A 26654-nucleotide genomic window follows, 5' to 3' on the forward strand; every position below is an offset into this window, starting at 1 on the left:
TTATTTCTTGAGTTCCACAGTTTTTTCTATATMTTTTCTACTTAAGTGTCAAACTTTCTGGCCTATGTTGTTTTCTTGGGGATTTTTTTCATCTTCGAAGTAGTAAGTAATAATTTATTGGAACTATGGTAGTGTTGTAAAATTGTCAGCCACTTGAGACTTGAATCCCAGCTTTTCCAGAATTACTAGGAACAAATCACTTGACCTTGCMATCACAAGTATTTATTTCTAAAAATTTCTCAGTGATAAAGGAAACATCTCTCCCACACTTAGAGCATTGGGAAGCTACTTACTTTTGTTCTTAAGATATGTCTTCTTGATTGTTTCCCAATGTAAAGTATTGCACATGACAGATTTTTTTTTTTTTTGCCTAATGGCAGTTTTACTATCTTTAGCTAGTAGTTAATCATTTTTTAATTTTTTTCTTATGCTTTAAAAAGTCTTATGCTTCGTAGCTGCATGAATTGCAACTTTTTATCCAATTTTGCCTTTCTATRTTGTTTTGCTGCATCATGGTTCCTAATTTTCTGATACCTATTTAAAGTGTGATTTGTTTTGAGGTTTGTTTGGAGTATTTTCCCCTAGAGAAATACATTAATTGCCTCTTTTTGTTCTGGGGTTGTAGCCTTTTGCTACCATTCTTAAACATCTAATTTTCATTAGCAACTTTATTCTGAAAGACATCTGTTAGTTGTATTCAAAGTACTGTTTAGGGTATAGAAATACTCTTTGAAGGAAAAAGTAGGTAACTTTTGCTCCCACTTTGCAAAAAAAAAAAAAAAAGTTTGTATCCCTGCTATTCATTAGGATTCAAATATGTTWGAAAGAAGTCTGTCAGTAACTTAGCTTTTAGTTGCAAAAATTCATTCTGTACATAGATAAGCCAGTGGTAGTGCAGGCAGCTGATTGTGGAAATCTGCTCTGCAGCCTCTGTGCAAGTCTAAAGTAACCTCACCTGTCATTACCGATATCAGCTGATTACATCATGATACACAGAGCCATAGGTCATTTACTAACATAAAAACACAAATCTCGTTTCCTTGAGTTTTAGTCTCTCCTAGAGAATGCCTTCAAAATAGGGAAGAATATGATTGGGTGGTACAACTTGGGGAAAAAATGGAAGACAAAATATTGCAGATTTGTTAATTTTTATTGCATGCTAATTGCATGTGGCAGATGTTGAGACTGAAACTTGATGGACWCCTTTAAGCCCATTGTTTTTCAAAACTGTAAGCACCTCAGAAGTGAAGTTTTGTCGGTACTGATTTGAGCATTTTGTTTTTGTAGGTCTTTCTAGTGTTAAACTCAGCATTATAACATGTGTGACACTGTCCAGGAGTTCTGAAGTTTTGTTTTTGGTGAGCCCAGAAAGGCAGACTTCCCTTAGAAATGGCAAAATATCATAGTCCAGTTTACATTTTCCCACTAATCTTGTTTTTCTTCCTCACTTGCAGAAACATTTAAAAACATATTTTTATATTTGCAATAGATGCTGAAATTGATCRAAGTGCAGCATGTTAGACTTGAAACTTGAAAACACCTGTTTTTGTTTTCTCTGTCAAGTGCTTGCCAGGATCATTTTTCCCATGTTGGAGCATGTCATACAGTTTAAAGCAGTGACTTTCCAGCTTGACATATGAGCACTGCATTTTGCTTTTGAGAAATGAATACTTCTAYCCAGCATGCTGGTGAAGGCAAAAACATTACAGGTAGTCTTCTGTGTTCATCTGCCRTTTTGTCATCTTCTACACAAAAGAAGTAGTCAAAATCAGCGTTKGGCTTTTTTTCTTGAAGGTTCTGACAGCATCAGAATGTGATCTTTGCTAATGTGTGATAGAATAATGCTGTCCTCAAGTAGCCTTGAGGATGTGAGTTTACAGTAGTTCACTGGTCTGTGTCACGGCTGTTTCTTGTATTCATGGCCTGTTGAATCTGACTGTGGATAAACTGTTGTGCTCTGTGCCTGTGCTGTCTGAAGTTTAGTGTGTGATTCTTCACATGTACWGGTTGGACGCTCAGTATTCAATGTTGAAATACAAACTGGTTTATTGGCATTTTTATGCCATCAAAGGCATGAGCATCAGTATAAGTGGAATTACTGTAGTACTGGAGTTAATGTTCATTTGAAGCATCCATGGTTAAGASTCTAGAGAGTAAATCATGTGAGAAGTGGCTGAGGAGCTGGAGTTTGTTTAGCCAGGACAAAAGAAGGCTCAGARGAACCTTAATGCTCTCTACAACTKCCYGAAAAGAGGCTATTYCAAGGCATGGGTTGRTCTGTTCTCCAACAYAACCWGTGACAGGATGAGAAGARATGGCCTCAAGCTGCTCCRGGGTAGGTTCAGGGTGAACATCAGGAATAATTTCTTCATRGAAGGTGTTAAATATCRGAATGGGCTGCCCAGAGAGGTGTTGAGGGTGGAGTCACCACCCCTGGAGATGTTCAGGAAATGACTGGTCAAAGGTTGGACTTGATGATCTCATAGGTCTTTTCCAACCTAAAAGATTCTGTGTTTTGTCTGGCTTTCCGGCCATATACAAAAATGGAGATGAGAAATACATTGTGCATTCTGTTTATTTCTGTGAGTGTGACAGGTGGAGAACGTAAGTCAGAGAACAGGGTTAACTGTGCAGCTTCCTGCTACATTTATTTTCTCAAGGAAGAAATAAATTTTTTCAAGTTTCACAKTGATGCTTTGCAACGGTCTGGTTTGGACTGGTTTTTGAATGCTGACAACACAAGGAGAACCTCCATTGTTTTTTACCCCTTGAAGGTTTGTGATGTGCAAGTCTACAAGACCAACAATTAAAGGACCTATTTTCAAACAACACCAAGGAGAAATACAGCTGTTGGCARCTTCTTTTTCTGTCTAAAAATTAAACCATCATGACATAACAGATTCCTCATGTGAACTTCAGACTCAGGACTGGAMCTTAATTTGCTTGGAGAATGTCACAAAGTCCTCGTCTGAGGAGAGAAAAGACACTATCTACTTTGGGCTTCTGGAACTAAATAGGTGAAAGTTCCTCAGCTTGGGAAAAGATGGAAAAAAGAAAGTGGAGGGATGTTTTGAAAGTCAGGAAAATTATGAGTGTTCTGAAAACGCGTAGTAAGGGAAGTCTTCCCTATGATGGAAAGCACTCAACAGTAGAGCAGCTGAAAGTAAATGGACTAMGTCTTCAAAACAAATTGTGTTTACAAAATTGTGGCATTCATTACCAGATAAAATTACTTAATCAGAGCTAAGATATATTGTAAAAAAATGTGGTTAATCAGTGATTCTAAAAGATAGTGGTACAAAAGGTCTCTCGTTCAGGAAGTTCTTATACAGATGACTACTAGTAATTGGAGTTATTTGTCCTCTGTGATTTGTATGTCTTTTTGCTGAACATATGATAATGAAGAAAAAATACTAGTTAAATAGAATTCTAATGTTTTCAGCACCTTATAAAGATTATAGTTGATTTAAAGGGATTTTTTTTTTTATTTTAGCAGCCTGTGGAATATTCTCTTGAGTAGTTCACAGTTCTGCTTACTTACAGTGTAAAACATTTTGAAAATGTTTTTGTTGATATGCAGATCCAGAATGTCACAATATTGCCTGAACTATTTTCTCTCACTTTGCATAATATTCCAGCAGTCACATTCTGTTTTATGTTTGGCATTTYGCATGCATAGTGGATTGGTATGCAGAAAATGAGAAAGTTAATAATTTCTTTTATATTATGACTGCACAAATGTTAGGTATAGGGAGATGTTTGATGTGAGACGTTGGGATACAACAACTGTTGTGTGTAGTGGATTGGGTTTGCAGGGAAGTTTTTGGGGTTTTGTTTCATTTGGRTTCATTATTTTCAAATGACTTTCTGACTTCAAAATTTTATGTAGAGTGATATCATGATAGGTAAATAGCCACCATTTCAGGGRGGGCAGGGAAGGAAAGTGTCAAGGTATGTCAAGCCAGACATGCATGTTGGGCCATATAAATCCACTAAACTCTTAGAAAGACTAGGCTCACGTTAACTGACTGTGAAAGCAGAGGTAGTTTAAAGAAAAAAGAGAGGGAAAACATTTTCAAATGAAGATATAGGAAAAGTTGCTTTATTTTTTAGTTTATTAAAAATACAGGGTTGCACTTGGGATTTGCATCTCAAATTGAAATTATCTTTTTTCTTTTTCTTTTTTTTTCCAATTGAAGTAGAAAAAAAATTGCCCTGGAGGATGAGTTAGAATAGCTTGATAACTGGTTCTCTAGAGGATCCTATGAGTTTGTTATACCAAGGCCTTACAGTGAACTTTAATAAGCCAGGTATATTGTAAGCAATTACAAAATTCACAAGTCTTAGCACAAATAATGGACTTTACATGTTCYGCAGCTTCAGTTTCTTGAACATTCTGAGCTGGAATCAAGGTCCTTTAAACTGCTATCCCTGTACAGCTTGTGCTTTGTCTTCTGAGCTCAAGAGCTCCTTGAACTCTACCTGGCCTTGGTTGATTCCATGATTGAACTTTGCTTTAAGCAAAAGTGTTTCTTTCCTTTCTCACTTCTGATCTTTGTTATTGTGAAAGTCTGTGTGTATATGTACACTGTTTTAAGTTCATCTGGCTTTTTTTTTTTTTTTAAAGTCCAACAGCTGAAAAATTGTGACAGGTGAACAAGAGAAGCTACTTTGCCTTTCTCAATCCCATTTTTGTGTGTGTAGACACTGAACATACATGCAGATATTAATTGTACTGGRGCTGTTCTACTGTATGGCTATCCTGCACTGTTGGACATATAAGTCTGGCCCAGCTACCACCCCATTTATAAAGGGAGTGCAAAGCTATAAAAGATTCAGGCTGGTTTCCCCATGTGGTTTGGCTGAGTCTGAAATGACCCATGYTTTTGTTTGGAATTTGTTCTGTATCTTCTTGATTTTGATTGTTTGATGGTTGTTTGTTTTGGGGCTTTTTWAATTCCTCTTTGGCTGGGCTCCTTCGACACATTCAGGAACCATTATTTGGAAGCTCCTAAAAGCTGGCATTGGTGCTGGGCTGGCAGTCAGTCAGGTTTCAACCCTCCCTCCAGGCTGAGTGCCCTGATCTTTCTTAGTCATCTTTCTTATGATGTGTTGGAAGASCATTTTGCATTTGGTTTTAACAAGCTATTGTTTCTTGCTTTGGCCTGTCACCTTATTGTTATGTTTTAACTTGTTCACTTTCTCTGTTTCCTTTGAGAGAATGCTTGGATTTCCTTTGTTTCTCTAAAGTCTCTTAATTGCTACCTTTAATCAGTTTCAGTGATGCTAATTTTTTTTTGTCTTTTCAAAATCTTATTTGTCTTACCACTTCTTCTGATTACCTAATATGTGCAACAGAGGACCGCTTTACCGTTTCAGTCTCTTTTAACTTATTCTTAATTTCTGTGTAGTCCCCTGTGCTTCAGCTGATTGCCTGTAAGTTCCTGTATTTCTGTTACATGCTATRCCTAGTGTGACCTGGAGAACTGATGAATTTTGGTGTAATATGCTTGGCTGGGCAAGATCTTTGTTTATTGCCACATTCTTTTATGGAGCTGCTCTGGATAGTTCTGTCTGTAGCAAGTCCTTGCTGGACTGGGAGACAGTTGACATGGAAGTCTGTAGGGATGATTGAGTGCACAGGCAGTACAAAAGAGGGGAAAAGGAAGTAATCTCAATTTGCAGGATTGACTCTGGTTCTTTCATCCAATCCTTTTCCATCTTTTGAGGAAAAACTGATTTTCGTGCTGTAAAATACTAGTGATTTTTTTCTTGTATAATGCAGTATTGAATAGTGTAAAACAGAAGTCTTGACACAGTTGTAATGCTTGATCTCTAAGTCAGATTGAACTTGGAAATGGATTTAAATCCCCACAGCATGGGGGAGTTCTTCATCTATATTTTACACAGCTGCTGCTATGTGGACCTTAAGTCTGTGGGATGAAGTAAATTGTCACAAGAATCTTGTCCATTCCATTAAGGTGGTTCACTGATTTACAAATACTGCCAGGATACTTCATAGGAGGAGTAGATTGCTTCATCTGTTCTTGTTTCATCAGAGAAAACTTGTGAGGAACTGGATTTAATTGCTTAGATCACCAGTATAAGGCAATCTAATCTTCCACACTCTACTTTCAAGATGACTTTTCTAAATACCTGAATTGTTTGGTTTAGTTGGCTTTGTCCTTTTCTTCCTTTCTCTTTGTTCTTTCTTCTTAGGGAGGGTGTGGCTGTTCAGCCAAGATCACTCCTTTTATGTCCTAGTTTTGTGCATAAATAGCTTATAAATAATATATTTTTTTACTGTAAATGGTGCTTCTGAGCTTGAGTATTTATTAGTGAGGTGTTCTTCCTGAATGWTTGACTTTCTTAGCTTTAAAGAGARGAGAGAAACCCTGATCACTACMTTTAGGGTTAAATGCATGTCTTATAGATCAGACTTCCTGAAGTTTGATAATAATTGGTGGACAGAAGAGAACTGGCTCATGTTATATAGCTTGTATTCAAAGACCTTAGAATGAGATTCTGAGGAAGAGACTGTTTGACAGAAATTGTTCAGCAGGTGAGAGGGAATTGCCATTACACATCAAACTATTTATAATAAAGCATAGAACTGAGTGCAGAGTTTTCATCAAAGCCAAAATTAATGTGGCAGGCCTCAGGGTTTTGCTTCAATCTTTCCATTAGTCTATATTAACTTCACGTGTGRAGTAAGGTCGACAAAGTGTAGATGAAAAGAATGAAGGTAAGTCAATAAAAAAATGCCGTGAAGATTTCATCAAACTAGAAAAGGCTKCATAAAGTCTTACTACTATGAGTAAAAGCAAGTATAATAGAAAAATGGCAGATGAGTAGCTTATGCGGAGCAGTGTTGGTTTTCTACATTGCGTCTTACACCTCTTCCACACCAAAGTGTCTTTCTCTCAATTTTGGCACAGCAAATGCAGGCAGCTGCACTATCAGTATTTCCATCAATTATCTTTTGGTGCTACAATTACTGCAAAGYATCAAGTTAGAAGTAAAGCAAAAACCAGCACTGAATTGTTTGGTGTGTAAAGGCTTGGAAGTATTTTTTTCCTACCTTTCTTATRTTGTACATTTAAAAATAACTTGTTCACTTGTAGTTTAACTGTACTTGCTTTTATATGTTATTTCTTAGCTGTTCTTCATAGAGAAATGTTGCCTTTTGTATAATGTTAATATTAGCTGAAGATAATAGCTGTTCTGCTCAGGWGATTGTGCTAACACATTAATAAATCAATAATAATAAAAATATTGTAACAATTGTTAGTAAATATATATTTGTGTTTGAGATTAAAAATTTTGAAACCCTAGTTATTCACTTATTTTAAATGAGTATGTCTGTGAAAATCTATGCTTGCCTAATTTTTGCCTTGTGTTCTTTTGCCTTGTGTTCTTGCATATCTTGCAAATATCAAGTACCATATTTCATTTTCTCTGTGTGGACTTCATAGTTTTTCAGAATAGAGAGCATAATTGTTACAGGACTTTTTGCCGTGGAAAAAGTGATTATTCTGTTCCATTTTCTTATAGTGTCTTGTTTACAATGTTTCTTTGGTTTATTCAAGGGCATTGGGAGTTTCAGTGACAGACTACACATTTGAAGACTGTCAGCTGGCTTTGGCTGAAGGACAACTTCGTCTGCCTTCAGATACATGTCTTTTAGAATTTGCAAAACTTGTGAGAAGCCTTGGGTGAGCATATACAATATTTATATGTAAGATGCATCTTTATTATATATCTATGTTTATATAGTTTTCCTGTCATATAACAATGTGAATATACGTGGAATGTTGTCATCATACAATCAGGGAAACACCAGTATAAAATTAAACCAGTACTATACTTCACTTGCAAGCAGCACCCCTGAATCCTAATGAGTAGAGTAGGTTGTAAAGTTCTTACTTTCTGTCTKACAAGTGAGCAAAGTGAGTTTGAAGCCTTCATTTCTGAGCTAGAAGACACTTTCTGAAAAGATCGGGAGTACTGTGAGATTCCTAATATTTGATACAGTTAAGAGTCAATTACCTTTTCTGTGACATCTGTGAAGGGAAAACAAGTGGTGCCATAGCAACCTCGTGACTGGATTAACCTTTTAACAATGAGGACAAAGGGGTCAGMCTATCCTGAGAAGCACAAGGTGGTGGTTGATCTTCTGAGCAGGTCACTGCYACATGGACTTTCTAGGCTGGAGGTCAGTGTACACAGCGTGGATCTTCTTTCTTCCCCGGGTGTCATTTCCTGCTGGCTGTACCTTTCAAAAAAGCCTCAGCAAACCTGAGAAATTTGCATAAATCAAATAGTAGAACTTGTTGCTSTTTTTCAGTTTTTCTCCTGCTTTTGCAATGATCCTATTGTACAGCCCCATCCTATTAACTCTTAATATGCAAACAACCTTTTTCATTTTCTTCTCATCACCTGRAAGTACAGAGCATAGTTTAATGTTTCCATTGTACATTTTATTTCCTTTCATTAATTTTTCTTTCATCTTCAGCTTAAATGTGTACATAAACGAAAATAAAGAAGAGAAAGCTCTGTTGGAGAATAAGGAATGTAGGACAGCACACATCATGAATTCAGATGACAAGCATATATTAATCTATTGTCATAATGTCCATCTGAAAAGACTTCTGTTAGGGCCGGAGAGACTTCTAAGGGAAAAGAAAGATTCTCACTTCGTTTCAAAGGCTCTGAATTTACAGTACTGAGGAAGAAAAGCAAGTGAAACAAAACAAACCAACCACCCRCGTCTCTTATTATGCAGTTGATAATCCCAGGATTCAGTTTAATCCTCTTGTTAAATTGTCTGGCTTCTGTCTGCTCAATTTAAAGCTGTTCTTTCAAATTATGCTTTTCTAGGGTTTTGTTTGGGCCTCYGAAACAGTTACATGTGTTTGTGAGTGAGGTTCACTGCAGCCCAGAAGTTCTCTCTCTGGTTTGAGCAATTAATCGCTGGCAAATATAATCCTCTCTGAATYTGGGCATCTGCCAGTAAGAAGGATATTATGGTGGTATTTTTCTGGCACAATTGGATGAAGATTGTAATATGACTTCATCTCTAATGCATGTTTGATAATAATGTAGTCATTTTGCTGTTTATTCAAAGGTTTTAAGGCCAGGGAGGAATTAAGATCATCCACTTGCATCCCTARATAACTGAAAGATGGATTTTTCATCCAGTCTTAATGCTTAGTTTTGAGCAGTGACATACCTTTGAGGTAACGTTTAGTTTTAAAAGATTTCTATGGTAAGACAAATTCAGTCTTCTTTTTGGTTTAGATTTTTTGAAATCAACTCACACCTCTGTTTGCCTCACTGAAGAGTTCGTTCTGTGCACATGATGTATCTCCAGGATTCATTATCATTGTCTGTGAAATTTATTTAATGCTCAGCTGGTGGGATSCAGTCCAGAATCCATGCAGGCACAGCAGTGAGTTCTCAAGCTTCATCTAAAGAAGAGCTCTGTTGACAGAGCTGTACAGCTGGCTTGTACCAAACTCTGTGATGAAATRACTTATATCAATAAGATCAACTGATCATAGACCTACCTTTTCAAATTGTGCATTCATTGCTCCTCAAGCAGTCACATTTCTCTTCAGTCTGCTAATTTATGTCTGACCAACAAGCTGATTGCTAAGCTATCTGCAGTCTGTGTTACAGCTTTCATACCTTTTTTTTTCATACGTTGTAAATCCTCTGCTTCATTTGATGATTTGTTCTGTAATTAATTATCCCCACTATTTAAAGTGAATCTCCATTTTTACTTGAACTGGATCTATTTCCATGTTCTGGAGATGGAATCTTGTTTGGATTTTGTGCCTTATTAAAGACTTCTTTGGATATCTTCTTCTTCAGGAAGTGTTAATATAGTTAATTAAATCTAGTCTGTCTTTTTATGAGGTACTTCTTCTGAGCTGCTTTAGGCTAGTTGCCTGYATGGAGATCCTTGAGTCCTGAATTGAATTGACTTGCTCCTATTGTTTTAAGCTTCTCTTCATTCTAATTCCTGCATTCACTTTGTTCATGAATTAGAGGGACATTCTAGCCTTAATTGTTGTTCCTCTTTCTTATAGAACAGTGGCGTTTAGGCCATCAGTAATTCCTTAGATAATTCAGTTTATTAATTTTTTTTTAGTTGTAATCGTTCCAGTTTTAATTGTTCTGGTTTTTGAAAAAAAAAAATAAAAATTAGAGGTATCTCTTTTCCAAGGCAAAAAAAAAGCCACGTGTAGCATATATTGCAATTCAAAGTAGAATTTTTTTTAGCAACTGTTCTACATGCTGCTAGATGAGGCTTAATAAGTCAGTTCTTAAAGTAACCTGAAATTTTATTCAAGTAATTCTAGTGGTCCAGACCTTTTGCACTCTTTTGAGGGGTGGGAGGGGATGAGCAGAGGGCAGGGAGCAGAGGAAGAGGAGAAAGGAATCTGTGGCTTCAACAGACTTGTAGCCAGATTAACAATCATCTGTTTGTTTGCCCATGCATGATTTTTTTTTAACTGATCTCATCTTTTCTCTTGCTTTCTACCCCTCAATTTGTTAGCACTCAGTACTCTGCATCATTTACTTAATTGCTTCATGGTTGTTTTATCCCAGATCTTTGACTTTTAAAAGCCTAGGTATGATTTGKAGCATCTCACAGGAGTGGATGTGTGTCACATCCTTCTGTTTTAGTCACTGTTTTCTACTTCCTGATTTTTCTTAATTATTTAAAGTCTTTTTGGAAAAGTATTATTTAAAATGTAGGTTTGGCATCTGTTTTTTCTAGCTTTTTTAAGCTTTGCAGCACCAATAATTGTACAGTATGACAGATTTTCTCTTTCAGCATAGTAGTCACTCCCACTTTGTGCATCAAAAAGCAAGAAGTATAGAAAATACTGCAAAAATATAATTTGATAACCTGATTAATATGCATTTATTATTGGTGTGCACGTGGCACAAGACCCTGTGGTTTAGCAGGTTCTTAGCCTTTAGTACACAGGTTCTTTGTACTTTTCACTGAAGGCAGTATGGCTTTGCTGATTATGTCTACTTCTTTAAAAAAAACATGCACATGCACATTCCACATTATCTTACTCAGGTAAAATTTCAGAAAAATCCACTRTTCTTGCCACCTTAGCTTTTGCAATAGCATTACTTTTGGTAATTTTTAACAATGGGCACCAATTTGGTTAAGAATTCTTTTTGAATTCCTGTCTCCCCTGCTTTTCTGACCATGAGTATTATTAGCATCTTKTACCTTTATGATGGATGTTAGTGATGTCTGGAAGAATGTTCTACAACCTTAGCAGGCCTGTAAGATTTAYCTCCTTCCCTGCCTCTGGTGAATTCAATGAAATTCAAACCCATTGTCTTGGAACAATTCTGCTGTCTCTTAAAAGGCATAGTATTTTGGTAAGAATGACATGAATTAAAGAGCAGTTCCATTTTGACTACTACTCTCTAATATTACCTCTTCAAGTTGGCCATAAGGATCCTATTGGGCAATGCCTCTGTTGGCTGCTAAGATCTGAAAGAACCTCACGGGCCTGGTGGCTGTCTCTTCTTGTTCAACAGCCTTTACAATCCAGACCACAGTGCAGACTTCTGCTTTCTATGTGTGCCTGAAATGGTGGATCAGACTGTGGGTASAACTTGGTGTCCCAAGGGTAATAACCCTCACAGCTGACTATCAGTGCTGTGATATCAGAGTACTCAGGGGTCATCTGTAGCCAAAAAAAAAAAAAACCTCTTGAGGATGTTTACCTCTGCTTTTGTGATAAAAGCAATAGTCTCCACTACAGGAGGTGTGATCATGGATCAGGTGTAACACCAAACACCAACCATGGTAGCCCCTGCCTTTGTGGATCAAGGCAGGGTGTGCCAAGAGATTTCAAGAAGGTCAGTTTTGCAATTTTTTAGTCTACCTGCTCTGTTGTGGCAAGAAGTGGCACAGAAGKATGTCAGCAGACAAAAAACTGAACGTATTGTGCTTTTCTGGCTTAGGGCATATTTCTCTGTGCTTGCAGTTTACAGTAGCTAGCTACAAGACCCAGCTGTTCTTCCAGCTCTCTGAGACACTGGAAGGCTTTTGGCAGGTTCCCAGCATGCAAGAAATGAGCTTGTTTTCGAATAGTCAAATATAGCTAAAACTAGCTTACTTGCTAAAAATAGTGATAATTGTGCTGTAAAATATTCTACCTTCAGGGATCTGGTTTTCCTTGTGAAGTCTGCTGTGAAGAATTTAAWGTTCAGAGCTGTTAATCTTGAAAAATGTCCTTTCCATCTTCATGGACTCAGGAATGCTTCTTGTTCTCTTTAGCGTGCTCTGACCTAAAACATGAAGCAAAACACCACAAGAGCAAATAATTTTATATATCATAAAGCCTACATCCTGCATGGAAACSATTAAGCCAACAAGAACGATTTCATGAGGAAAGACATTTGCTGTTGGCTTCCTAGTGTTTGTGGCTTTCATTGGGATAAAAGTAACAATTGTAAAGGAATTGGGACAGTCAAACCTTTTCACATTGGTTCAGAACCTGTTATGAGATTTGCACTTGGCTTCAGAAGACTTCAGTTTAGGAGCTTATGGTCGTCAACGTATTAATTACTTTCTGCTTTTGAAGGGCTAGAGGGAAGTGAGCCCACCTTGCATTGCCAGAAGTACAGAGCAGTCACACTCAAGTTGAAGCAGTTTGCCTCACTGATCCACATGCTGCTTTTGAGATTGCCTCACATCTCTTTCTGTATTTACAAAACACAAACCACAAGATGTCTGTAAGATTCGTGGTGAGCTGTGCTACTTCCCATACAAGGTTTTGCCTTCAGACTTGTTGAGCTTCTCAGACTCAATTACTGGTGAAGAGGAGATCTTGCAAGTCTTGAATGCTGCTCACCAAATAAGAGCTCCCTCAGTTCTAGAAGGTGAATTTTGAGTCAATTCATTGCAAACAAAATCTCTCTGATTTAGACACAAATGTTACACTGTGTATTCTGTGTCACTGGGGGCTTATCCCAAGGGAGGATTTAGATGCCAGCTGTCCTCATGCTACAGTTAAAATCCACTTCAGCTACTACTGTGGGATGTATTATCAGTGGACACTTCTAGCATGTGATCCTGCATGTGAGAAGCCGAGTTCTGTGTGCATCTCAAACATTCTATTGATTTTGTTATTGTTCCTTCCACTTTTCTACTTGATCATGGAAAACTAATGTTTGCAGAGGGGTGTCTCACTCTTTATACTGCCTAGGACTAAATCTTAAGATAGGTGCTTTAATGCTAGGATGGAGAACAAGTGAATGTTCCATTGGAGCCATGGGTTTCTGGAAGAATTCTTGCATGTTAAGTCTTACAGTTGAGAAATACTGTCTTGGCATTGTTTAGTTAGTACATATTGGTAAGTCAGTATAGCACATGACAGACAACATGAGAGTAAAAACTGTATTTTTACTTGAAAATCATGATGTTTAGGAAGGGTTATTACAGCAAGCAATCAAGTTTTGGAGCTAATATATCAGATAATCTCACTAGCAGAAATGCTCTTATCTTTTTTCAGAAACTCCTCAGAATGCTGATATTAAGCATTTTATTCATTCTTGTTACTGAGAGGAAGYTGCTGAGGAGTCCCAGCTGCAGTCTGGGAACAGTTCTGGTGTAAGCTTCTGAGTTGTGTGAATAACTGCTCTTCCTTGTCTGCTGCAGCAGCRAACAGCAAAACAGGCAGAAGGACATTGTAGGAGACTTTACTGGCATCTTTTGTCTTCAGAGTGGAAAGTTTGGATGCCCAAGTTACCCTAAATCAGTTCAGAGGGGATCTGATCAAGATTTGCTTGATGATTGTRTTAGGAGGGAAAGTTACTTTTATAGTGAGAGTTGTGGTGGGGGTTTTTTGTTTCTTTTTGTTTGTTTGTTTTTGCAAAGCTAAAACAGGAAGCTTGATTTAGGAAGAAAAACTAACCAACAACCGTGCAAACATCTCTGCATAAGGTTAAAGCTGTTCATTCATCAGTCAAAGTTTAGTTTTGCATTGGGAAGGACTGAGGAAATTCTGTAGTTGTATGAACTGCTAGAATTTTGTTTGGGTTACCTCATAATGGTGTCTAACTCAAGACTGACAAACAGGATTAACAGTATAATCACCATTACATAATCCTTGATTTTTTTATTTTTTTTATTTTTTAATTTTTTAAATTTTTTTTAAATTTTTTTTTGATTAACAGTATAATCACCATTACATAATCCTTGATTTTTTTATTTATTTTTTTAGGCAAGATGCATCATGTCCTTCCTGTTCAGTGACATTAGTAAATTTGGAAACATAATTGGTTTATGTTACTGTCCTACAATACGGCCATTTTCGGGTGACCTAAATTCCACCTAGTTCTCCATGCTTGGAATTYATTAGCTAGTTCCAGGCTGTGTTTCTTCCTGTTGAACTGCTTATACATATGGCTTATAATCAAGGTAGACTAAAGGACATGAGTTTGTTCAGGGTTCTTAAGCATTTACAGTAATTTATGATAGTTTGAGAATTAATGGGAGCCTTAAAATTACAGAAATACATTATTTTATAATGAAGTTGTATTACAACTTTAATCCAGACTTTGTTATGCTTTACACCGTTATTATCCATTGTTTCATTTGGTATGYTGAAATACATATTGTTGAAACTGGKTTGATTTTTTAAATGTGCAAAAATAATACGTTTTGTAGGCTRAAGCCAGAAACACTTGAAGATGATCTTGATAAATATGCTGCAAGTGCCATGAAAATGAAGAAAGAAAAGGTTGATCTTAAAGAATTTTCAGCATACTTGGAATTYCCAGTTTCTTCGACATTAGAAAGTATGTTTGCACTTTTTGATGAGGTAAGAAACAACACTWAGTTTAAAAATTTACTAGTTTTGGTAAACTCCACTCTAGCCTACTTCTGTYTCAATTGAATTCACTGTGGTCTGATTTTGAGCACTTCACCACAGTGTTTGCTTACTGCACTTCCCTTTCAGCTAGGTAAGAGCACCTATCGTCAGCTAAATAAAGCATTGCTTCAAGTAGAACTGAAAAAGGAGTTTCAGCTGGGTAGAATGTTTTTTTCCTAGATGCAAAATATGAATAGGAAGAAAGGGTCAGGCTAGACCTCTGCTGYTGCTCATTGCAGCTGAATGCAGTGTCTGTTAGCTGATATTTCATTTACCTTGTAAATAAATGACTTATTCTTCTACAATGCCTGAAACTCAAAGGATCTTAGCAAATGAGCCAGTTCCCCTGGCAATCAGTCAGAATGGGGAAATTATGATTGTATTTGGATGGAGTGCTGTCTGGACCAGGAGGTGGATATGTCCACAGTGTTCTCTCTTGGAGCAGATGTCATACATTCAGGGCTTAAATTAGGGTGCATTGTCCTCTGGTTCTCTGGTTTTAATTTCAGCCCAGTGATTCAGATGGTTTAATGGAAAAATCTTAAATATGCAAGTGAAGGGTGACAGTAGCAGCACTGTCTTCCAAGAATATTTAAACTATGACTTTTGGCTGGGACCCTGAAAAGGACCTGTAGAGCTTTCACCCAGACTCTTGTCCTCATGTGATTTCATTTCAGTAAGACTGTTTTTTTTTTGTCACAGCATATGTAACAATCTTTCTGAATATTCTGCATTTTTAGCAACTGTTARGTATTTATAAAATTCTCAAACTGCACTATTTTGAGGGGAGGTTTTCCTTCACAGAATGAAGACGGTGTAATTGACATTCGGGAATTTGTCATTGCTCTGTCAGTTGTCTGTAAGCCATCCAAAACTCTGGAAACAATTCAGTTGGCATTTCAGGTAAGCAGCATTTTCTTGCTCTATATAGTTTATTTATTTTCAGAAATTACTAATACTGCTATTAAACTTAATAGAAGTCTCACATTCCTTTTCAATWCTTCATTACATTTTGAAACAATATTAATGGAAAGCTAGATTAAGAGTTCGTGTTAACAGGGAATGCATTGCAAGTTTCAGTTATGTAAAAGTATGGAAACTTGCTGTTTGAAATTGTCCTTTGTAGAAATCTGGTAGAATCATTTCAGCAAATTGAGTCGCAAACCTCAAGTCCTTTGTATTGATTCCTCTAAAGCCATTGAGTTGTACTTACTACTCTCRGAATGTTTCAATCAAATCTAATTTTTCAAGTTAATAAATACTTTTTTAAAATTCCTACATGTTAATAGAGATTTTTTTTATCTCCTTTTTTCTTTTTGTTAAGATTTTCTTCCCTCTTAGTCTTACCATGTTTGTGTGGTGGTCCTGCAATCTTTGTCCAGACTTGRTGCTTCCCAGAAGTGCTCCTGAACTTGCTCTAGCCTAAGTGGTTTGTTGTAGCATCACCATAGATTGTTAATGCAAGCTTTTTGGGAAAGCGACAGCAGCAATGCTTAACCAATGGGTTTCTGATACCTGTGATTTATTACTTTTCAATTAATTTCTTTAATATTGCTGTTTCAACATGGAAACTACTGCATCCTGCATTACCTTTTTCCTTTGCCTTGAATTCACATGGTTTTCTGTGTTTCTGAGACTGAGAAGTGCTAAGTCTTGATGCTGTCTTCACTAGTGAATGCATGGAGCTGAGAACATTCAATTGCATGATGCTACATATCAGCCTTCTTTTCTGGGTAGTTATTTTCAGGTTCTTCAGCATGACTACTTTATGTTTTGCTGAAGAAGTGAGGCTCCTGTGAATGCTTAGTGTTCACTTTTATCRTGCTTATCCTTCGGCCAGAATCCAACAAATTTGACAAAGAAGGAGCAATTTGTTCCTACAAATATTGTGGGAAGTCTGCCATKAGTAGCTGCTGCTATTTACTGCTGCTTTTTAGGATAAAGCAATAAGAAAGATCTCTGTCCTGACTCAGTCTATTTCAGCTATAAAATGGCATAGAAAAATAGTCAGGTGCTGTTTGGTCAGCTCTGTGTCTTCATACTAAAATGAACAAATTTGAAGTAAACGTAAAGGGGACTTAAGAGGAATTTCTTTTTTAAATTTAGCTGCTATGTTTCATTATTGCATCATTTTATCATTTGAGAGGAAGAAAAGCTCCAAAAGACTGGGTGGTTATTTTCTGAACCCACTTGAAGTTAATAAAACTGTTTCTTAGGAAAATTTCTGTTCTTCATTATCTGCTTCATTCTCCAACTCATAATACATAATTTTGAGTCGCTTTGTTAACTACAAAATATAAAACTAGCTAGAAAACTGCAAAGAGGCTTTATGCACGTATTAAGAAGGGGAAGTGCTCAGCAAAGGGAAGCAGGTATGTCTCATTTTATCCTGCCAGTGGTGATTGGAAGGGTTAAGAAAAGTCTCAAGCTGAGGAAATTTTGCTCATTCTAGAAAAAAAAAAAAGTAAAGAGGTCCATTTTCATCTTTTCTTTCCTGCTGTCCTGATTTCACATACAATAAGATWATCACACAACCTGGAGCCATTGAAGGATCTAGCCAGTTCTTGAGTGTATGACTTTGAACAGATGTTGTCCTCTGCCATGAGCTACTTTTTGCCATCATTTGCTTTCAGAAAAAGTGCAACATTTCACACAACTACGAGTTTTCAAAGTGAAAGTGTTTAGTATATGACTGAAAAATTTGAAAAATTGTCTCATTATATGGTGATGATACAAAACTGGGGGGAGTGGCAGATATACCTGAAGAGCTGAGCTACCGTTCAGCAGGACCTTCATAGGCTGGAGAGTTGGACAGAGAGAAACCTGATGAGATTCAGCAAGGACAAGTGCAGAGTCCTGCACCTGGGGAGGAACAACCCCAAGCACCAGCACAGGCTGGGTCTGGCCTGCTGGAGAGCAGATCTGGGGAGAAGGACCGGGGAATCTTGGTTGGTGATAAGTTGGCTATGAGCCAGCAGTGGCCAGGAGGGCCAATGGGAACCTGGGGTGCAATGGGAAGAGTGGCCAACAGTTGAGGAAGGCAATCCTACCCCTCTTGTTGGCCCTAGTCAGGCTACATCTGAAAATATTGTTGTCCACTTCTGGCCTCTTCAGTACAGGAAAGACAAGGGCTATCCAAGAGGATCTGGCAGAGGCCACAAAGATGATGAGTGTTGAGCATCTCCTCAATGAGGAGAGACTGAAGGAACTGTTTAGTCTGGAGAAGACTGAGCGGGGTTCTTATTAATGCATGTAAATTTCTCAGAGGTGGGTACCAAGGGAATGGTGCCAGACTCTTCAGTGGTGCCCAGTGACAGGATGAGGAGCAATGGCCATAAACTAAATCACAAAAAGTTCCACCTCAACATGAGGAAGAACTTCTTTACTTGAGGGTGGCAGAGCACTGGAACAGGCAGAGCACTGGAACAGGCTGCCCATGGAGGTGGTGGAGTCTCTGTGTCTGGAGACTTGCCAAGCCCACTGGATGCACTCCTGTGCAGCCTGCTCCAGGTGACCCTGCCTTGGCAGGGGGTTTGGACTAAGCAGCAATCAGTTGGTTTGTTTAGTTGGTTTGTTGACTTCAACACTGATAGAAGTACTGCAAACAAAGTAAATTTACATGTAAGTGCTACACCTTCCTTTTCGAAGTGCTGATGAAACTAAAGGCTGTTGTAAGTCCTGTCAACATGGTGTTTGTGAACCTGACCATCAAGTATTACCTCACTACTTGTTCTGTGAAAATTAGCAGGTTTTATTATAGAAGTGTCTTGTCCTTTCCCCTATACCTGTGAAACAGAGTGCAGGTTAGGTGCTGGGGGGGAAAAAGCAAGATTTCTGATTTGAGCATATGTTGTCTTCCAYTGAACTTCAATATTTTTATTCCACTAAGGTGTGCTGTCTCGTGACAACTTCTGCTTGTATGAAAAATACATACTTATGCCTGTTTTGTTCAATCTCATCAGTTCCCACCTTCTCAATGATGCAGAGAAATTAAAAGTTCCCAAAACTGCATTTTTTACATGGTTTGATATTTGCAATGTTGTCATGCTTGAAAAGGAGACAGCAATGCTTCAAAAACTCTTATGTCACTTTCCATTGTACAGGCAAATTGAGTTATTTCAARGAAGCTTAATGAAGCTCTAGCTGGTACAGATGTTTTGAAGTACTCAGGTCTATTTTTCAGGGAAAAACACTGCACATATGCAAAGATGAAATGAGACTACGAACAATTATTTTTAGTTATCATTTTGTCATTAGTAAAGCTAACTCTTTCTGTGAGGTGACTCTTTGGGATGTGAGATCTAAATTATTGGTTTCTAGAATAAATACTTGTGGAAAATTATATGCCTGTCACTGGTTTATGGGGTAGGTTTCTCCTWATTAATACTATTTAGATACAGGCATTTTATTCCAACTGGCTTTTGGATTTTGGTCAAAGGAGTCTTGAGTTTTACATCTGACCAAGTGGAAATGGTATCTTATTTAGGCTGACCTAAATATATCTCCTGATTTCACAGACTGTCTTGGAGTTTAGACAYATAGCTTGATGGACTAAATGTTGTTCTGTTAGGTATTTGCAAAACATGTTAGTGTTTGACAGTCTTGTCACTGAATATCACTGTAATTCCAGCRGTTAGGTGTGTAAATGTAGGACATTTTTCTGAATATAGCAAGCTTCTAAGCATACACAGGTGAGCTGATGATGRTATCTTTTACCCAGACTAATCTGAAATTCTTAATATATCACATCAGTCTGAGAATGACTAGAATTTCTAATACCAAATTTTTATTTTGCTTTACTTCAATGTAGTGCTGTTTATAGGAGTTGGCATTCAGCTTAGCAATGACTTACGTTGCTGTATTGATTCATAGCTGTACCAGTCAGAAAGCGGAACCATAACAAAAGAGGATTTAGCTCATATTCTGAAGACTGCCATGGGTGTATCACAGATTGATGTTACACATCTTTTTAGAGCTGTAGATGAAGAAGAAAAAGGAAAGATTACATATGGTAAGTATTCTAACTAGATCTGAAGTGTCACAAAATGTCAAAATTGYCTGCATTCATGTTGATAAGCAAAGCAGTTACATTTTTATTAAACGCTACCTTTTTTAGTTGGTTTGTTGACTTCAACACTGATAGAAGTACTGCAAACAAAGTRAATTTACATGTTAAAAATGTGTTTCACCTTTRGTATTAAATGCCATGTTTGCATGTTTTCAGTTTTCCGTTCCACATTRCATCACGTAATATGAGGATTAGCTCTTTTAACATATTTTGTTCTGTGGACTTCMATGTATGTGAATATGTATTTTTAAAGAAAGCTCCCTTAGCTGTGTCCTGCTGTTTTGTCTCTTSTGCCTGGGAGCCAGAAATGAGGGGGTTAACCAAGCTGCCTATTTTGTAGTCTGTAATGTAGGTGGTACGGAGGCGAGAAGGTTGCATTTGAAAAATTGAGAGCTGGGTGAATAGATTGTGCTGGGAGTCAGAGTACTTGTGTGTTATTTGAGATTCTTTATGTTTTATGCAGTAAGGTTCTAAATTTAGTTGTATCATTTAAGCATGAACTGAGTTGTTGATAGCCAACATATTATATATCTCCAGTAGAGGTGCTTATGACATACTCTTTTCTAGTTGTTTTCCCTCAGGATAATCAGTATGCATTAAATCTGTAAAAATCTTACAAATCAATGCATCAGTGTTAGTAAATCATAGCTTCTACACTAGTAATTCCTAAATTTCAATCATCCAACATGTATGTAAAGCTTCAAGTACACAAATATGTTAGAGTTACTGAAATGAGTATCATTGCCCCTGTCCTTTCCTTTTTTCCTAACTAGTGTGTCTTCTCTCTTTCTGTATTAACCCTTTCCTTTCTGTGCCTCTCACTTGTCCCCAGCATTTCCACATCCATCCTGTCTGTTGCATTTTTCCTGCCTATCACTGTTGCTCCTGTCTTCCGACTCATATGTACAGTGACTCAGCTCTTCCCCCCACCTCCTGGTCACCAGCTTCAAAAATACCAGCACAAATCTTAAGCTGGTAAGCATAGCAGGGCTCTTATTTCGACATATTTCATTGTTTGGGAATAGCTAAATTTGAAATCATGTGTAAGTGAACTCAGACCAGGTCATGTGAGTTATCAAAGAATTTGTATTTTAATATTCATCTTTAATAGTTSCATTTAATCTGCACTTTTTCCATAAGTGGTCATTATATGTTCCCAACACAAAAAACTCTGGACCACCAAGCCACAGCAGGGGCCACTGAAGTGCTTGGCTCTCATTTTCACTGTTTTATTTCCTGTAGTCAAGAATAATCTTTTGTGAGGCAACACAAAATTGGTAGTAAGGATAGTGKGTACAAAATTTCTTTGACACTTTTCTTGGCTCTTTTTCTGAGAGAAGTGCTCATTTTATTATCAAAACATGTCATTTTAATGTGTCTGGAAGTTTAATAGTAAATGTCCAATTTATTGTGGTAGAGAATTAAAAGTTGCAAATAAACTTTTGGTATTGCATTTCTGTTTTGAACGTTCCTGGTGTAAATATTCAACCTCTTGTCTTCCCTGAGACTAYGTGGAATTTCACACATGCTAAGATTGTTGCACTTACTTAGTAGAAAGGAGAGGTAGAAAAACTTGGAGACTACACTGCTGTGAAGATATTGTCCAGACTAGTTCTGAGAAATCAAAACATTCTGTCTGGTGGAACTGATGTTACTTTGGATACATACAGCAGAGGTCTACTGGCCATCTCCTTTCTGCGGGGTTGAATGTAAATCAGGAATATTAAGTCAAGTCTTACTTGTAAGAACAAAAGATAAAATATCTGGAGTATCAGGATAAATTGCTGCACACACAGCAGAGTCCTTGAAGCCACAGATCTCATTCCARAGGAAAAGCTCATGTTATAGGTAAACAGAATAACTAACAGCAAAATCAGGATTGTGTAACTAGATTAATAATTGTGAWTCTGAATTGTTGGGAAACTGGATTTTTGTTGCATGGTTGAAAGCACACTGGTTGCCAAAATCCATGTATCACTTCTCTTAACCAGTGTTCATTTGGCTTAGTTGTTCAGATGCATTTTGATTGCAAAGCTTATCCTTTTAGTCTGATATAGACAGAGGCAAGATTGATCAGTCTTGAGACATGATTCTTGAGAGTTTGAATACATTCTGTAGGAAAGCATCTCAAGTTCTAGGAAAATCTCCACCAGCTCTTGATAGACAATCGAGACTCTGGAAGTGTTCTGAAGAGTACTTTAACCAGAAAAAGGGGAAATTGACAATATTCTGAGTATCTATATGGATGAACAATCAGAGAAGAAATAATTATTTGCTTAAAATTATTCTGTATTAACTGCAGGGTTATCCTATTAAATTGCTGTACACTAAGGTAATTATGTAGCTGAGTGGAAACAAAAACTAAAGATTCATGAACATAGAGCTTCCAGGAGGAGCATCAAGTAGTAGGAGGGTGTTTCAAGGGTAGGAGAAAAACCTCTTGAAGTTCTTGTAGTACATATGCATACTTAATACGAAGATAAAGATGTGAGTCAACTCCACTTTAACTCCACTTCTTTCTTTCTTTATGTCTCTTTTCTCTTAGTGGAGGAGGGAAGCTTTTTCCCCAAGCTAATGACCGAGCTGATCTTTTCCTTCACTCTAAAGCTTCACAGTTGCTTTCAGTTTGAGCTCCAAGATGACACCCATAATTGGAACTAATGCTGGAATAGTTYGTTCTTTTTACATCACCTTGTTTCACATTTCTGATGAGTGAGGCRAATGGGATCCCAGGCACTTTACATTTCACTCTGCGGAGTACAACTTTGATAAATACTCCTTGATATCTTCAGGACTTATTTCAGCAGTACCCAAAATATCAATTTACTGAGATCTATCCAAAATGATACCCTGTTCAATTCAGTCCTTCCTGGAGGCTTTTCATTTAGAACCAGTACTGCTAAAACATTGAGAGATAGATCCTCACAGAGTTGTCAGGATGATAATTTGGATATAAACTGTTGTACCTGTGTGAACAACTGCTTCAAGGATTTTTTAAAAATTATTTTCTAAAAAGGTGATGTAACTTTTTGAGGAATTACTTAAAATGACACCTACAGTAAATAGTCTAGTCTTTCCCAGTTTAATGTGACTGACTCTAAGAGCATGTCTGGTACTGCTGGTTGAAATTTTTATACTTGTCTTAGGTGGACTAAATATTAGAATGACCTTTCCCAAGAGAAAAAGACTATTTTTCATGGTCATTAATATGATGGCCAAACCAGTTAAGGTTGAGGCTGACAGCTGATTGCTGTCTCCTTGTTTGCTGCAGAAAAAGAATATTATCAGTTGGTTAAATTGAATGTACTTAACTGTTCTAATTCTGATTAATCAGTTTGCACTCAAGTGTTTTTAATCTATTATTGCAACTACTACAAATATTTTAAATATCAAAAAGTTATAAGTTTCCCTCTTGAAAAAGGTTAGATTAATCAAATTCTTTGCTATGAGGGKTTTTTTTTAAAGTTGAACTTGCATTAAATACTTCCAAAAGAAACATCTTTGCTGCATGCATTTTCAAATATTTTGGATTCCCTTTTCCTCATGAAGACTTTATCATTGATATGATCCATCAGCCTGTTGTACACGGAGATTTTTCAACAAGATGGTGTTGTTGGTTTTCATGTCCTAAACTTCATCAGCTTTTGTTGAAGTTATAGATCCAGAGTACTGTGGATAAAGGATGCCCTTTTTTTTTGTTTGTAGAAGGATAAAGTTACAGGTTTTTTTATTTTCACCTGTCCCTTTGCAACAGTTCATAGGTAGGATTGTCCTACAACTTCAGTGCCCCTGTGAGCCATATGGCATTCCTTTGCTCTTTGCAGTACTGATGATCATGTCATCTCAGAATGGCAGAGAGAGAAAGCTGCAGTCATTCCYTTCTTCCATACCAGCCCAATACTAAGAGGAACTGGGCTTCACTCCTTTGAAAGGCTGCTTCAGGTGTCATTTGCTCTGCACTCTGGGAAATTCACATTGTCTGATGATAAGCTCTTCTGGGATAGCACAGTGTATTTGAGTGGGAGGTGTGTGATACACTGTAGGTGACTGAACTAGTGAAAACATTCACATCCAGATTTTTCTAGTGTCAGTTTACGTTCTAAGAATAACTTCTTGTTGCTTGGATCCTGTACAGTATTTTGTGTTCAGATCATGCCTGAATAGTCATATGGGCGAATTGAGGCAAAACTTCAGTTTCTGATATTTAACACAAAATGTTACTTCTTGATGTTAAGGATTCCCCACTCCCCCAAGAACTAATCTAGCTCTTCTTATTGTCATATTATCCAACATTAAAATCAGGAGTTTCTTAATGTGTTAAATTATCTTCTTGATATTAATCTCWGAAATATTGGGACTTTTAAAATGCTAAAATCTTGAAAGCAAAAGGCTGCAATCAGAGCTGCTTTTAGGTTGAAGCAAACTAGGAGTGCAGAGCATTAAAGGGCATGTTTGCAAAAGAGTTTAAGAAATGACTACTCTTGCTGTTCGGTGATCTTCAGCTGGAGGGCTTCTATACTTCCCCAGTGAATAGCAAAATGCTATGTCAGGGCATGTGGTGCTCATCATGCATTTTAATGCAAATCTGAGCCTGTTTGCCCCTTCATACAAGCTAAGCTCTGGCTTGAAGTGTTTTCAGAAGGCTTAGATAACTCATTGCAGCACCTCGGCTCTGCAGATGTGGTAAACTTATGATGAGAAGCTAAAACAAGCACTGGGGATAGCATTATGTTAACTGCTGCTATTTTTCTCCAAAGAAATCATGTGATTATATATGTGTAAGTATTCAAATTTAGCATCCTTCTGTTTCAACGAGCTGATTCTGTGCAACAACAATTTTTTTTAGATGACTTCTACACATTTGCTGAGTTGCACCCACACTTTGCAGAAGACTATCTCTATGCTGATCAGATGGGAGCTGAGAGCGGCTTGGAGACTTCAGCTCTTTCTGCTCCTAACGGTATCTGTACTGACTTCAGCCCTGACAGCGCTGGAGATAGAAAGAAGCCCCTTCAGAAGAAACTGAATTAACACTACAACTGTTACCTTCCTCTCCTGGTGAGAGGGTTGTATTTTCTTGGGATTTTCATAAGTCACTCCAATTATACAGCAAATACCAGTTTTGTGTGTGAAAGTTCTTCTACCTTAATACCATCCTTTGAATCGTATGTGCTATATTTAACATGTTCCAGGTTACTTTGGGAAAGGTGTTTTTATTTTTTTTAAAGGTCTTTGAAAGGCAAAAATGTGAATGTGCTTCATTATTAATGTTCATATTTAAAAGGAAGCGGCACAATTTATTTATATTCCATTGGCTAGTTCCATGTACAAAGTGTCGCACAAACCGTGCATGTATAAAGAAACTGTAGCTACTATGGTGTAAAGTGCACTTTGGTGATTAGTGTTTTCCCTAGTTATGGGGATGTTTATTTGGGGCCAAAYTTTGCTGTCCATATCTGAGTAGCCAGTCTTGTTGATTTCAGTGGGATTGTTCTCTTGAGCAAGGTAAGCATACTTTGGCCCTTTGTTTTGGTTTCAGTGAACAGTTTGGAAACAGTAATACAAAAACTTGCTAAGGATTACTTTTTATTTTTATTGTTGAATGACAAAATTGTTTATCTTTCCATGGTAGAATGAAAAGGAAAGGCTCCTTATTCCTCACCTCAACACTTTTCTACTGTAATCTTCCGGATGCAATTAAACATGAATTCTTTCCAAACTGACATGCCACATACTGTTTGAAAATACATAACTGAACTGTTTGTGCTTTTCTCTGTACCCAATTCAAATCATGTCCACACAAYATTTTAATGGGAGATGTTTACACAATTGTATTTGATTTAGGTTTATCAGGAATCGCATGTTTCTTTTGTAGCAAGCCTGTACAGATAACATAGCATGCAACACATCATGAAAACTTTGGTATATCAGCACAAGTTGGRAAAGGTTGCAGTCACTTCAGAGGCCAAGCCAGCAACAAGATGCAGAACACCCTGACGAAGTACAAGTTAAATCTCTATAGCAACATYACATATACTTCACAGAACATATATGAAGCTTAGAATAGTTTGAAACTGTTTAAAAAAAAAAAAAAGAAACCAACACCATATTTGTATTAGTAATACTTCCTATGTTTCCTTCTGTAAAGCCAGATGCCTTAACTACTACTGGAGGTCTCAGAGAAAAATCTAGGTTATGATAAAGCACAGAACTTCATTGATTAGGAAATTAGACAAAAGYCTCTAGAAGTAGGAAGGAAGGCAATTCTGCTTCCAAACAAACAGAATCTTTCGAGTAATTTCTGATTCAATGTGTAGGGCTGTGCTAAAATATAATGGTTTTGTAATTGGAAAACGATTGAGATTCGAATCTTCCACAAAGGAATTTAAAACTAGATTTGAAAGGGAGGAATTCTAGCAAAAGAGGTGTGTTTGTACCAAATGCTTTTATAGCTATTTTTTAAATAGCAGGAGGTGTTTTAAAGCTCATTAGGGAATTGGAATGTGTCCTTAGAAATCCCTAACTCTATGTGGCAGATCTCCAAAGTGGAACTGGCTTTAATAAAAAAGGTAGGAGGAAAATATTGTAAGAAAATACGCTTTATGGGGTACGTGGAGGTGATAATTAGATTTTTGATTTATCTAGGTAACGAAAGCCAAGCTGAC

General features: G+C 37.2%; 1 protein-coding gene across 2 annotated transcripts in view; it reads left to right on the forward strand.

Annotated features, from left to right (window-relative positions):
- Positions 1-26266, forward strand: part of LPCAT1 (lysophosphatidylcholine acyltransferase 1) — a 61483-nt gene extending 35217 nt beyond the window's left edge. For both annotated transcript variants that reach the window (XM_057378413.1, XM_057378412.1), the window contains 5 exons: positions 7590-7715; positions 14717-14870; positions 15726-15824; positions 19794-19932; positions 24836-26266. In XM_057378413.1, the coding sequence (XP_057234396.1) occupies positions 7590-7715; positions 14717-14870; positions 15726-15824; positions 19794-19932; positions 24836-25020 (703 nt within the window). In that variant the 3' untranslated portion in view covers positions 25021-26266. The remainder of the gene's footprint in view (positions 1-7589; positions 7716-14716; positions 14871-15725; positions 15825-19793; positions 19933-24835) is intronic.
- The last annotated feature ends 388 nt before the right edge of the window (positions 26267-26654 follow it).

The sequence above is a fragment of the Malurus melanocephalus genome, unplaced genomic scaffold, assembly GCF_030028575.1.
Source record: "Malurus melanocephalus ecotype Western Australia unplaced genomic scaffold, MMel_1.1 scaffold_357, whole genome shotgun sequence".
NCBI classification, from domain to species: domain Eukaryota; kingdom Metazoa; phylum Chordata; class Aves; order Passeriformes; family Maluridae; genus Malurus; species Malurus melanocephalus.